Source organism: Nomascus leucogenys, chromosome 9 (genome assembly GCF_006542625.1).
Source record: "Nomascus leucogenys isolate Asia chromosome 9, Asia_NLE_v1, whole genome shotgun sequence".
Taxonomy (NCBI): Eukaryota; Metazoa; Chordata; class Mammalia; order Primates; family Hylobatidae; genus Nomascus; species Nomascus leucogenys.
In genome coordinates, this window is record NC_044389.1 from 47,107,452 (window position 1) to 47,122,234 (window position 14,783).

The 14,783-nt window shown below is 36.5% G+C and overlaps 1 protein-coding gene across 12 annotated transcripts in view; it reads right to left on the bottom strand.

The window, feature by feature from the left end:
• Positions 1–851: 851 nt before the first annotated feature.
• Positions 852–14,783, bottom strand: part of EXOC1 (exocyst complex component 1) — a 52,395-nt gene continuing 38,463 nt past the window's right edge. For 8 of the 12 annotated variants that reach the window (XM_030818911.1, XM_030818909.1, XM_003268393.4 and 5 more), the window contains 6 exons: positions 13,995–14,071; positions 12,916–13,144; positions 9,807–9,990; positions 5,963–6,162; positions 3,310–3,504; positions 852–1,541 (listed from right to left, as the gene is read on the bottom strand). In XM_030818911.1, the coding sequence (XP_030674771.1) occupies positions 1,389–1,541; positions 3,310–3,504; positions 5,963–6,162; positions 9,807–9,990; positions 12,916–13,144; positions 13,995–14,071 (1,038 nt within the window). In that variant the 3' untranslated portion in view covers positions 852–1,388. The remainder of the gene's footprint in view (positions 1,542–3,309; positions 3,505–5,962; positions 6,163–9,806; positions 9,991–12,915; positions 13,145–13,994; positions 14,072–14,783) is intronic. The other 4 variants (XM_030818915.1, XM_012499592.2, XM_030818913.1 and 1 more) reach the window with 2 other exon arrangements.

Consider the following 14,783-nt stretch of genomic DNA (forward strand, 5'->3'; position numbering starts at 1 on the left):
TTTAATATCTTTCAGTAGTTATAATTTCTCCCTAAATGTCTTAAACATCTCGTATTAGCTTGGGCTGCCAAACAATTTATTTTCTCAGTTTTGGAGGCTGGAAGTCTGAGATCACGGTGCCAGCATGGTCAGGTTCTGGTGAGGGCTCTCTTCCTGGTTTGCAGACAGCTGCCTTCTCATTGTGCCCTCCCATGGCAGAGGGAGAGTGAGCTCTGCTGTCTCTTTCTCTCCTTACAAGGGCATTGAGTCTATCGGATCAGGGTTCCCACTCTTCTGACCTCATTTAAACTTAATCATCTCCTTAAAGACCCTATCTCCAATATAGCCACATGGGGGGTTAGGGCATCAACATAAAATGTTAGTAGGGCCACAATTCAGGATATAGCACATCTTTTGTTAGAGTTAGTCCTAAATACTAAACATCTTCAATATTATTATTTTTCTTTTATTATTATTTTTTTAAGTGAGAGTGTCTTGCTATGTTGCCTAGGATGGAGTACAGTGGCAGAATCACAACTCACTCAAACTCTTGGGCTGGAACAATCCTCCTGCCTCAGCTTCTCAAGTGGCTTAGATTATAGGCATGTGCCACCACAAAAAATTGTTTTTCTATGGAGACAGGGTCTCACTGTGTTGCCCAGGCTAGTCTCAAATTCCTGGCCTCAATCAGTCCTCCCTCCTTGGCCTCCTAGAGTGCTGGAATTACAGGCATGAGCCATTGCACCCAGCTTACTTTACTTATTATTAAACTTTAAGTGTTTTGTGGTATATAAACTTGCAATTAATTTTTGTACATGGATTTTGTAAGAACTTGCTTTAATACAGAAGACAGCATATAATAGACCTAAAAATATTATCAAATGTCAACTTTTTTGAAAATTTATTTCACATTTATTACTACAGTCACATAATCCTCAAAAATCTAAGTTCACAAATGATCATCACATGAGCCCTCTTCTCCACATACACATTTGTTAGTGTGAAAAAACAATTTTGTACACTATTTTAGTAGTTACATGATTAGCAAGCAACAGAGAAGTAGGGAAAGCTGAAGAACTCCAAATGCATTGCTCATAGGACAACCACTCAAACACAAGCAGCTAGGCAATAAAGGAAAATTTCCCATCCAGTCATTGAGAAATGCTAAAGGCATTTTATGATGACATGAATGCTTAAGTTAGTATGCAACCTATAGGGCAAATAAAACTGCTATATAGGTTGGTAATTTTGCATTTAAATATTTGTAGTATGGTACTACCCATTTATCTAACATTTAATAATACATAAAATTTTAAGTCTGGGTTCTCAAAACAGTTGCTTGGTATTCTGGTATAGTGTCTGGTATACTCAAATGCTTCATTCAGTTATCTTTTCTTCTTTCACAAGGTTTAGTGGGACTGTGCAATGCTGGAACAATAATCCAGAATGTCCTGAATAGTGAATTCCATTGTAACACCAGATCCAGGATAACAGCGAGCTATCAAACCTTCAAAGTGCTTATACTGGCGTATAAATTCATCTTGCATGGAGTGCCACACCACCTATTATTAAAAAAAAAAGTCATTAGGCTATGAATGGAAATAATATGTAATCTAGTATGCAGAAATAATGCCAAGGCATATTCTAAGAATTTGGGTAGTATAGTAGCTAAGAACATGCATTCTGGAACCAGAATCCTAGTCACTTTTACCTACAAGATTTGTGACCTTCAGTATACGACATCACTGCTCTATGCCTCAAGTTCCTCATCTATAAACCAAGATAATAATAAGACCTTCCTCATAATGCTGTGAGAATTAAATAAGAAATGTACATAAAGTGCTTAGAACTGTGTTTGACACAAGTAAGCACTCATGACATTTTAGCTATTATCTTATATACTCCAATATGCAACACAGATGTGGATATGCACAATTATGTATAGAACTAAGACTAGTGATTACATAAAATGTAATGCTTTAATTTCATTTCCTGTAACATTTAAAATTTTCTTTATCTAAAATTGTTGATGCAAAACATTGCTTGATGCCTTGGAGGACAGCAAAATGAGTCAGACCCATTATCTGCAATCATGTGATTTACAATCTAACAGAGGAGGCTAATATGTAGACAACTACCAAGACACAATGTGATACACACATTGACATAATGGCTTAAATACATTACATTAATTGAAGCTTACTCTTTATCAGCACAGTACAAAGCACTTTATGAATATATTATAGTATTAAGTCTCGTGATGACCTGGTGAGGGTGGGTATTATGATCATCTTCCCTATTTGACAGCTGAGGGAATGTATTCTTCCAAGATTTTTTCTTGTAAATCCTAAATCTCATAAATCCTAAATTCCTGCCAACTTAAGATCAATTGCTATTCCCTAAGCAGTGTTATGCTTTTTTACTTTTCATCGTTTAGCTCATATTATTTCTTTCTAGAATGCTACTCCCTCCATCCCCACTTTGCCTGTTCAAGTACATCTGACTTTCAGAGGTTAAAACAAACAATGCAATATCTCTCAGGAAGTCTTCCATGATGTTGAAATCAGAATTACTCTCACTCATATCTGGGCCTTCAATATGGTTTATAAAGAATAATGGCCTCATTTGGGCTTTAAATCTGGCTCCACTACCCATTAGTTATGGGAACTTGGTCCTATTACTCCACCTCTCTAAGCTGATTTTCTTTCTTTCTTCTTTTTTTTTTTTTTAATTGAGACATGGCCTCACTCACTCTGTTGCCTAGGCTGGAGTGCAGTGGTAGGATCATAGTTCACTGGAGCCTCAATCTCCTGGGCTCAAGTGATCCTCCTGCCTCAGCTTCCCGAGTAGCTGGGACTACAGGCATGTGCCACCATGCCCAGCTAATTTTTTTAATTTTTAGTAGAGACAAGGTCTTGCTATGTTGCCCAATACAGTGGCTACTATACAAGAGAGGTATTGTTTCCACTTTTCAAATAAGGAAACTAAGGCTCAGAGAGGTTAAGTAACTTCCCAAAGTCACACAGCTTAATCAGGAGCCAGATTATGAACCCATTTCTAATTCCAACCACTCAACCAACCAACCAACCAACCAAAGAAAAACAAACTTAATGCCTCACCATAATAAAGTAGAAATACGAAATAAGCATAAATAGCCATATATGCTTATATAAACTGTATTCCTTTCTTCCTCACAATTCATTAATCTGGTCTGTACTCTAATGGAACTCTCCTCCTGCTCTAGATCTGTAGCATTTCTAGAAAAATATTTAAAGAAAAGCAGTATATGTACGGATCTTCAAGTCAGATGGTCAAAAGAACTAAGCATACCTGAAGTAAGTTCTCTTCTTCACATAAATGTTTATCAACTTTCTTGTAGAGGTTATCTAGACCTTTTTTTACTTCCTTTCCAGGGTACTCCTTAATGACTTTACGAAGTTCTTGTTTGTTAAATGCAAGTTGGTAACTTACTTCCTCCTCCCTTATGCCCTGTGCCACACGAGCTTCAACACCTTCAAAGAAATGCTTCAAGGAAATGAAAAGAAACAATGGCTAAGACCTGCTTTCATTATTATTTACATTAAAAAAAAATCTGATTACAAAGTAGTGTATAATCACCATGCAAAAATCAGTATGTGAAAGTATAAACAATAAAATAACAATCACCTATTAACATACTTCTGAGATGAGCATTGTTAATACTGTAGAGTTCCTTCTAATCTTTTGATGTGTGAATACATACATGAGATTAAAATTTCATGTCACACTTTACATTTAATATTTTTTTCCTAAATATAAATTTTAATCGCTGCATAACATTTCATACAATGACAGAACCACAATTATTATTCATTCCTCTACTACTAGATATTTAACATCCCTCTCCCTCTTCTTTTTTTGGACTTGGCAAATCTAGTGAGACTTTAGAAAATCTACTATAAATATATTTGTCATAAACTTTTTTTGTATATAAGTATTTACCCACCTTACTGATTAAATTTCCAGGACTATAATTACTCTATTGAAGAGCATAACTTTAAGTATTTGAAAGATTCTTCAGTATATATACAAACTGCTTCTTAGGAAAGCTCAACCAATTTATATTTCTGTCAACAGTGTATGAGGTTGCTACTTCACTATACCAAAGTAAGCATTAATGACAATTTAAAACAATAGTTGCCAGAGTGGAAAAAGTTTGTCGTTTTATTTTATAATTCTTTGGCTATAAAAAGGTTAACCTGCTTTCATATATTTAGTAGTGATTCAGCCCCTTGCCCCCTTTATAAGTTGGGGTCTTAGTGCTTTCTTACTGATTTTAGTAAGATCTTTTATATTAAATATACTGACTCTGTTATATTATTATAAATATTATTCCCAGGTCTTCTTTTATATATATACTTTATTGACTGGCATAACTGTATTTGAGCACGATACAAAGAATTAATGCTGACAAACCCCATTCCCTTTCATTACTTTTTTCTAAAATTTTCTTAGTGATTATTTATTCATTAAATTATCATTCTTTGATAAGTTATTCTTAGTGCTTTAAAAATTTTGTTTTTACATAAGCTCTTAATTGGTAGACAGGAAATACATTGTTTTTCAGTGTATTTGCTTTAAATTCTGTCACTTGATCAACACCAGTAATTTCAACATATCATATACAGGCAGTGATAATCTTGTCTCTCTTTTCCATATCTCTCATTTATGTTTCAGGTCTTGTTGAACTGGCTAGTGCTTCAACAACAATGCTAAATAATAAAGGATCTAACAATATTTCTGCTTTAAATTGATTTCAGAGGGAATGTCTCTAATGTTGCAGTTAAGTATCATGTAAGCTTTAGGCCTGAGATAGATCTTTTATCCAATTAAAGGAATATTTGTCTGTTCTTAAGTTTTATAAGCAAGTAGTTCTGCATTTGATTAAATGTCTTTCAAGTATTTCTTTGAATTGTTGACAGCAGATACATATTCTTTTTTTTTGTTTGGTTTTAAGACTGAGTCTCGCTCTGTCGCCCAGGCTGGAGCACAGTGGTGTGATCTCCACTCATTGCAACCACCGCCTCCTGGGTTCAAGTGATTCTCCTGCCTCAGCCTCCCGAGTAGCTAGGACTACAGGCGTGTGCCACCACGCCCAGTTAATTTTTTAAATATTTTTAGTAGAGACGGGGTTTCACCTTGTTAGCCAGGATGGTCTCGATCTTCTGACCTCGTGATCCGCCTGCCTTGGCCTCCCAATGTGCTGGGATTACAGGTGTGAGTCACCGCACTATTTTACTCTAACTTCAAGAACTTATAAAAGGTAACTATATTGTACACAAAGTTAGTTTAAAAGGTTCATTTAAGCTTTCACTATGTTGTAAAGTTCCCTAAAATCATCATTCCTTAACTTTAATTAACAGACTTACTCTGGGAAATGACTCAAGTAAGGAAAGAAAAAGAAGGGAAAGAAAAGTAAAAGGCAATGTAGAAAGCAATTTTTGGTTTTTCTTTTATCTTGATAATATTTTTGAAATTTCCACCTAGACATTGTAAACTTGGTCATTTATAAGGTAAGAAATGGGAAAGAGTAACGGCAAAGCCTAATCTAGGTTCATCCCCCAGCTTTGTAATTTATAAGCTATTATGATGTCAGGCAAGTTTTTTTACTTTCAGTTTCTTCATTTGTGAAATGGGGATAATATTATCTTAGCTTACACATCATTGTTTATAAGAATTAAAAGAAATAATGCATAAGTAATAGAATAATGTAAAATTATCATTAAAATATAGTAGATAAATAATGTATAAAAATAATGTACAGAAAGAAGAAATAAAATATATAGCATCTAGCAGTGTCTGGCACACTGGCAGCTTCAATAACTGAGTCCCCTTTGCACCAACACATGAGAAAATTTAAGATAAATGTCTGCAGGTTATTCATATGCAAACTTACGTGTATAGGTTCAAAAGTAGGAAAAATACTGAATGAAAATATATTTACGTTTAGTTTTTCAAGAGGTTGTCCTAAAGAGTAAATGACATAAGACTGAAGGTGATCTGTGTATTTTTGTTTGGCTTCTTTTTTTTCTGCTTCTAGACATGAGATTTTCAATCGAGAAAGAGTTGCAAAAATATGGTGAAAGTTTTCCATCATAACCACATCCCTGGGGGTCTTCTGGCTTTCATTTGCTACTTTCTCCACTAAAACCGAAACAGAAAAAATAAAATAACATCTCTGAGTATGAACATATTTAGCTATAAACACTTATATGATTTTTTTTTTTCATTTGTAAGTTTAAGAATTAAGCACATCGCCTCTGCCCGACCGCCCCATCTGGGAGGTATACCACGGAGGCCAGAAGCAATCTGGGGGCTGGACGTGGTGGCTCACGCCTGTGGTCCCGGCACTCTGGGGGGTTGAGGTGGGTTGATCACTTCGGGCTAGGAGTTTGAGACCAGTCTGGCCAACATGGCGAAACATATGAAAAATACAACAGACAAACCAACCAACCAACTCAGTGACAACAAAACAGGTCTATCCTGGAGTCATACTCTAATTTTTTCTATTTTCCTCCCTTTCTGATCCTTTATCCCACTTTCTTTTTCTTCCTCTTCCTTCTCCTTCTTCGTCAAATAGAGGATTGAGTTATTATCACTGATCCATATAAAGTCCCTCTCTCATTTATTTTGATTCCCACTCCCCATTTCTATTCCCCGTCTTCCCATGTGCCACCTTCCTAATATGTTTGATATGCATCTTTTTGTTTGTATGTATTTTTAGAAAATGCTTATTGTTTTTGTGTGCAAAAAAAATTAATAAAAAACAAAACAAAACAAACAAACAAAAAAAGAATTAAGCACATTTCTGGACTTAATAAAATATATTGTAATGGGAGTCTTCAGGTCTACCTAATCATAATAAAAAGTCATCCTAAGACAGTCCCACGTGTATATGGAAATTCAGTATATAATAAAAGTAGCTTTTCAAATCAATGGAGAAATGATGAATTATTCAAAATGTGTTAGGACAACCGGCTGGACCATTTTAATATATGAAATTTAGGTTCCTACTTTACATCTTGCAGCCAAATTCTAAATTGCTAAATCATTTAAAATGTAAAAAGCAAACAAATTAATACAATCATAAGTACTAAAGAAAATATAACTAATTGAAAAATAATAATTTTGTGATAGTGTGACCTTGCTAAGAATGGCCCAAAATTTAGAAGACTGTTAAGGGGAAAGATGAATAAATTGGACATAAAATTTGAAAATTCATGTAAAGACACCATACACAAAATCAATGAAATGCAAAATAAAATAGTGAGATAATGTATAGCCTATCAGGTTGACAAAGAATAAAAAGATTGGTAATACCTAGTAATACCCAGCATTGGTACAGCTGTAATGCAACTGCTCATAGCACTAGACTGACATAAGCTTTCTGTATCACAATTTGGGAAGAGACTTGAGATACATAAACCCTTTGACCCAGTAATTCCATTTCTAGTAATTTACCCTAAAGAAATTATTTGACAAGTATACAAAGATATATAAACTAAAAAAATCCTAAATGTTTATTAATAGAAGATTTGGTAAATGGATAATGACATATGGATGACTATACAATCATTAAAAATGATTATGTTTATCTATATTAACTGATAAAGAAAGATACTAAGATTATATAGAGTCCAGCAGCTTCGAAAATAGTGTGTCAGGTATGATAACACTTTTATATTAAAGAAAACACACACACACACAATATGCCCATATATAGAAGAGAGGGACAGGGAATTTAAAAGTTTGGAAGAATAAAAATTTAACATTATCTCTGTACAATAAGATTAAAAATGATCTTTACTTTCTTCTTGATTTGAAAATTCTATTTGCTGATTTTTGGGGATAGTTATTTATGTTTCAGGTCTTGTACTGGCTAGCACTTCAATAACAATGCTAAATAATAAAGGATCTAACAATATTTCTGCTTTAAATTGATTTCAGAGGGAATGTCTCTACTGTTGCAGTTAAGTATCATGTAAGCTTTAGGCCTGAGACAGATTTTTTATCCAATTAAAGGAATATCTCTCTGTTCTTAAGTTTTATAACTTTTAGTTTCTTTATAAATGAATTCATTCATTTATAAAGAATGAATAATGAATTCATTCATTCATTTACTATTTATTTTTAAGACAGGGTCTGGCTTTGTCATCCAGGCTAGAGTGCAGTAGCATGAACAAGGCTCACTGCAGCCTTGACCTCCTGAGCTCAAATGATTCTCCTGCCTCAGCCTCCTGTGTAGCTGAAACTCAGGGACACACCACCATGTCTGGCTAATTTTTAAAAATTTTTTTGTAGAGACAAGGCCTCACTATGATGCCCAGGCTGGTCTTGAACTCCTAGGCTCAAGTGATCCCCCAACTGGTCCTTCCAAAGTGCTGCAATTACAGGTGTGGGCCACTGTGCCTAGCCACATTACTTTAGAATCAGATAAAGCAAAACTACTTTGAATTTTAAAAGAAAAAATCAAGGCTGGACACGGTGGCTCATGCCTGCAATCCCAGCACTTTGGGAGGCCAAGGTGGGCAGATCACTTGAGGTCAAGAGTTTGAGACAAGTCTGGCCAACATGGTGAAACCCCGTCTCTATTAAAAATACAAAAATTAGCCAGGTGATGACGCCTGCCTATAATCCCAGCTACTTAGGAGACTGAGGCAGGAGAATTGCTTGAACTTGGGAGGTGAAGGTTGCAGTGAGCCGAGATTATGCCACTGCACTCCAACCTGGGCAACAATTGGTGAGATGATTCCATTTTCTATCAATTTTTTTAGCTTTTACAATTCCTGAATATATGCAATCAGATAATTTATTTCAGATGAAATGACATGTCCAGACTTTTCTGTAACTTAATTGTGGGATCTGACACAGGAAGAAAGCAAATTACAGCATTTCAGCACTAATTTCTCTTGTATTTTAGTATTAATTTCCTTGTATAATAGATATGAAAAACTGAGGCCTAAATAAGTGAATTGATTTCCTTAAGGTTACACACATATCACAGCCCATCATCTCTAGAAGACCACTTGTTAAAATGCAAATGTAATCTGGAAGGTCATGTTTTTGTGTTTAAAAAATGATTTTCTACAAAAAATTAGCAGGGCGTGGTGGGGTGCACCTGTAGTCCCAGCTACTTGGGAGGGTGAGGTAGGAGGATCGTTTGAGCCTGGGAGGCGGAGGTTGCAGTGAGCCAAGATCATGCCACCGCACTCCAGCCTGGGCGACAGAGTGAGGCCTATCTTAAAAAAAAAAAAAAAAAAAGATTTTCGATTTTGCATAGTCATAAGCCCACATAAACCCTAAAATGTAAGTGGTTCATAATGAATACGAATAGGTTTTCTTTTTCTTTTTCTTTTTTTTTTTGAGACAGAGTCTCGCTCTGTTGCCCAGGCTGGAGTGCAGTGGTGCAAACTCGGCTCACTGCAAGCTCCGCCTCCCGGGTTCATGCCATTCTCCTGTCTCAGCCTCCTGAGTAGCTGGGACTACAGGCGCCCGCCACCACGCCTGGCTAATTTTTTGTATTTTTAGTAGCGACGGGGTTTCACCGTGGTCTCGATCTCCTGACCTCGTGATCCGCCCGCCTTGGCCTCCCAAAGTGCTGGGATTACAAGCGTGAGTCACTGCGCCCGGCGGTTTTATTTTTCAAATTCAAGAAATCTTTAATGTTAGAAAACCTAAAAAAAACTATAAGACATACAAAATAATGAACCCATCTGTTTCCGACTTCTTAGTTACCAGAAATAAAAACAATAGCTATAACAATTCTTTAGAACATAACAAAAGCTTACCATTAACAAACACTCCTCTGATAAGTTTGGTGTATGCTTTATCTAGGTCTCCACGACGCTCAGCATTTTTGAAGATTGATTCTGCAAGTCCAGCAAATTCTTCAAATTCAGCAACAAATGGAAGAATTCCGACTTTACTCTTCTTTGAGATCTTTACTTCTTCCATTTGCCTTATTTGGTTACTCTAAAGTTAGGCAGAGAGCAAGGGAGATAAATAACCAAGCAACTTTAAAACTACATATAATCCTAACAAAATATATAGATGGAGATATAGATATATACATAGATATCATAGAGGCAGGATATTACGTGGTACCTAGAACACTTTGGATGCTTACTAATTGAAGATGAATCACAACAAGGATAACTAAGAAAAACTAATTCTATAGATAATAAAACCATTTTACAGTAAGTTTAAGAAAATCAAAATAATACAGATTATTTAAAACCAACTATAAGCTGGGGACGGTGGCTCATGCCTGTAATCCCAGCACTTTGGGAGACCAAGGTGGGTGGATTGCTTGAGGCCAAGAGTTCAAGACCAGCCTGGCCATCTTCGTCTCTACAAAAAATACAAAAAGAAATTAGTTGGGTGGGGTGGTGCATGCCTGTAATCCCAGCTACTTGGGAGGCTGAGGAATGAGAATTGCTTGAACCTGGGAGGCAGAGGTTGCAGTGAGCCAAGACTGCGCCACTGCACTCCAGCCTGGGCGACAGAGCAAGACTGTCTCAAAAAATAAAATGAAACAAAACAAAATACAATCAAGGCTGTGAACTTCAAGTCTTTGTACAAAGTAAAAACAGTCAACACACATTTCTACCATTTATGAAAGATGAGTACAAGGCAATTACTGATTTTAGGTTACAGGACAGAAGATTCCAGAGCACCTATAGGATCCCTCCGGATAACTTCTGGTTGGTGGCCACGTGGTCAAGTTTCAGAACCACAGTCATTTCCAATTTTCAACAGTCTAAAACTTCTGTCTGGATAGACAAACTCTCTATTTTCAGAGTACAGAAACAAAGCGGGAGGATAGGCATTTCCATATGGACTTGCATTATTTAGTTTTCCGTATATTTATTAGTCACTTAGCCTTAGTTCCACAAACTGCTTGTGCATGATATGACAAAATGTGGAAGAAATGTTTCATGCAGACAGAATCCTAGGTTCAAAACAATCCATGGATTCAATTATGGTTCTATGATTCTGAAGGGATCTAAATCTACTCAGTAGGAAGGATTACACTGCCAAATACTTTTGTATTATTTCAGCTTCTACCTAACATTTCATTGCGTTGAGATTTGGGGAGCATAACTCGAAAACCATATGACATATGGATTAGAAAAATAATTATCTCTAGGCTTCTGACATTAGTATAAGAAAACCCTATGAGTATAGTCAGCTATTTCATATCATCTGTATTAATGTTCTACTTCATCAGTATTGGTAACTGAGGTGAAAAACGGATGCAGTAGGAAAGGTAGTAGTAAGACTGCAGGTACTAGAACCAGACTGTCTGGGTTTGAATACAAGACCCATATTTTTAAACTGTGGACCTGGGGAAAGTAACTTCACCTCTCAAACAATCTACCTTATTGAGGGGCTAGGTTTAAGATTAGATGACATAGTGGGTGCAAAGTGCCCAGACTTGTGCTGGTACACAGTAAGCACTCATTTATAAATGCTGTCTATTGATCTTATGACCAGTGTTCATAAATGAGAGATAAGATCTTATCAAAAATAAGATATTATTAAAATAAGAATTAAAATAAGATATACAGAAGGATGACAGGCAGAAGAAACCACCCTCTTCTTTAGTGGCAAACCTATGTCCTTTATATATATATATGCAACTTATGAGAAAATGTGAATTTACATCTTTGTCTAGATTACCTTCTCTAGTGCCATGCCTTGAGAAGTGTTCATGAAGCATTTTTTAACCAGGCCCAGCCCAATTCATACATACAAGTGTAAAAAATGTAACGGATAGATGGCCGGTGTCTCTTGCCTGTAATCCCAGCACTTTGGGAGGCTGAGGCGGGCGGATCACCTGAGGTTGGGAGTTTGAGACCAGCCTGACCAACATGGAGAAACCCCATCTCTACTAAAAATACAAAACTAGCCGGGCGTGGTGGCGCATGCCTGCAATCCCAGCTACTCGGGAGGATGAGGCAGGAGAATCGCTTAAACCCGGGAGGCGGAGGTTTCGGTGAGCCGAGATTGCACTGTTGCTCTCCAGCCTGGGCAACAAGAACGAGACTCCATCTCAAAAAAAAAAAAAAGTAACAGATAGTAAGAAAGTTGTTAGATTTTTTTCTATTAGGAGGAAAATGATAATTGCTCAGTTTTAACAATTTATTCTTAAAATAAAATACAATTATTAAAGCTACTAAACTATTAAAATAAAAAATTAAAATAATCAAATTAGTTTTCTTATTAGAATGTATTAAAAGAAGAACAGTAACAATAAACCCAAGTGATAGTTTCAACTGTTTCATTAAATCAATGGTGATTGACTAATAAACTGAGATGTCAGTGATTCAGTGGATTTTTTTTTTTTTTTTTGACACAGTCTTCACTCTTGTCACCCAGGCTAGAGAGCACTGGTGAAATCTCGGCTCACTGCAACCTCCACCTCACAGGTTCAAGCAATTCTCCTGCCTCAGTCTCCCGAGTAGCTGGGATTATAGGCATGTGCTACCACGCCTGGCTAATTTTTGTATTTTTAGTAGAGATGGGGTTTTGCCATGTTCACCACGCTGGTCTCGAACTCCTGACCTCAGGTGATCTGCCCACCTCGGCCTTCCAAAGTGCTGGCATTACAGGTGTGAGCCACTGAGTCTGGCCTCCAGTGGATCTCTTAAGCAACTGGTGCCACTGTGCCACCTCCTCCAGAACTTGCCAAGATTCACAGTGTGGAATGGAAACTAGCTGGCATAGTGCCACCCAACTAACTCTGTTCATGTAGATTGTTGCCATGCCCTGCTTTGAGGGACATAAACAACAGATTCCCCAACAGAAACCTGGAAATCCCTCGATTTAAATACATTTACCTATATTTTGCAATGACTAGGATGCTAAGGTATTTTTTTAAAAAAGAAAACTTACAATGCATTTGTCAAAGTTCCTTTTGACAGTCACCAAAACATTTCCCAATGTAGTACTTAGGAAAGAAGCAGGGTCCACATTTTGTGCAGTCCACACATGATGACTCATTTTGACTAGCATATAAAGAGAGTTAAAGCTATCAATTTTGTCTCCTAATGCAATTAGGTTGTTCAGCTCTGGCTCAATGCAGCGAAATATTTTAATCATCATTTGGCGGATCATATCTTTCCTGTTCAGAAAACAGACAAGAAGTATAAAGTTATAATAAGCTTCAGGTGAATTCACCTTTAACTTTAATCCACTGGGTATATACAAAAGGACAAAAATACCATAATTAAATTTCAACTAAAAATGTCTAAATAGCCAGGCGTGGTGGCTCAACGCCTGTAATCCCAGCACTTTGAGAGGCCAAGGTGCGCAGGTCACCTGAGGTCAGGAGTTCGAGACCAGCCTGGCCAACATGGTGAAACCCTGTCTCTACCAAAAGTACAAAAATTAGCCAGACGTGGTGGTGCATGTCTGTAATCCCAGCTACTTGGGAGGCTGAGTCAGGAGAATCGCTTGAACCTGGGAGGTGGAGTGCAGTTGCAGTGAGCTGAGATGGTGCCACTGCATTCCAGCCTGGGCAACAGAGGGAGACTCTGTCTCAGAAAACAACAACAACAACAACAAACAAATAAAAATGTCTAAATATGATTATAGTAGTTTTTGATATAAAAATATTTTACTGACGTTGGGTTTTATCATTTGAATTAGCTTTAAGTTGTAAAGCTGGGTCATGAAATGTGCTTTGTGATTTCTAAGAAATACACTACAATTAAAGGCTTCCCCCTACCAGCAAATAACAGACTGACTTCATCTTCTGTAAGTCCTGGAGCAAGGAAGAGTTGAAGAGCCATAAAATAAGAATAAGACTGATTTTAAATCAGTAAAACGTTTGGTAAGACAATGGACACACATGCTGGTGCTGTGAGCGCTGTCAGGCTACTGAGAAACATCTAGACCCCTCAATGAGCAGCACTCCATGTTTTAAAGTTTATTTTTTCCAAAATAAACAACAGATAGTAACAAAGACATACTCAGATGAAACAGGCAGTGGTGTGCCACAATTATGTTGTCGTGATAATGCTCCTCCATCCAGGTCCTCTGCTTCAGCCTGCAAAAATTATTCAGGCACTTTACATAATAAAAGACCAACAATTTGACTAGTATTTATATACCAAAAGCCTGCTCAGTCTTAAAATTCCTAGGAAAGAATACATTATGAAAAATAATGATTTTTAAAGGTAGCATTATGGTAAAGCTAGCTATATAATTTAGTATGCTGTTTAAGAATGTTCATGAGATACTCTTCTTAGGTTTTATCCAAGAACTTTTGTGGGGTGAGAAGTTGTATTTGTGTGTGCACCTGAGGGGAAGTAGGGAGGTACAGGAAGCTGAACGCAAGGTGTGGGAATGGGGGCAGTTTGACAACAACCACCACAAAAATAGAAAACGTCCAAACACAACTTTCAAAAGAGAATTTAAAAAATTAAGGAAATCTCATCATTTATTCTAATAAAACTTCAGCATTAAAAAAATGCTATAAAAAATTTTTACAGAAGCCAACAAATAAACAAATTTGCCACCATTACTACCGTAACAATGAACACTCTAAACCATTTATCATAATCCATTTCTCATTTATTTCATCACTGCTTTTATAAGTTGGTTGTCTGTGGCATACAATTTTGAGATGGTAATTTAAAAAACTTTATTTGCACTGTTTTTAAGTTCTTCAAAATACTCAAGAAACTCTCTCATCTTATTCTCTTATATGTACGCTACCAGAAAGGCATGCTGAATAGGCACTATGATATCTACTTTAC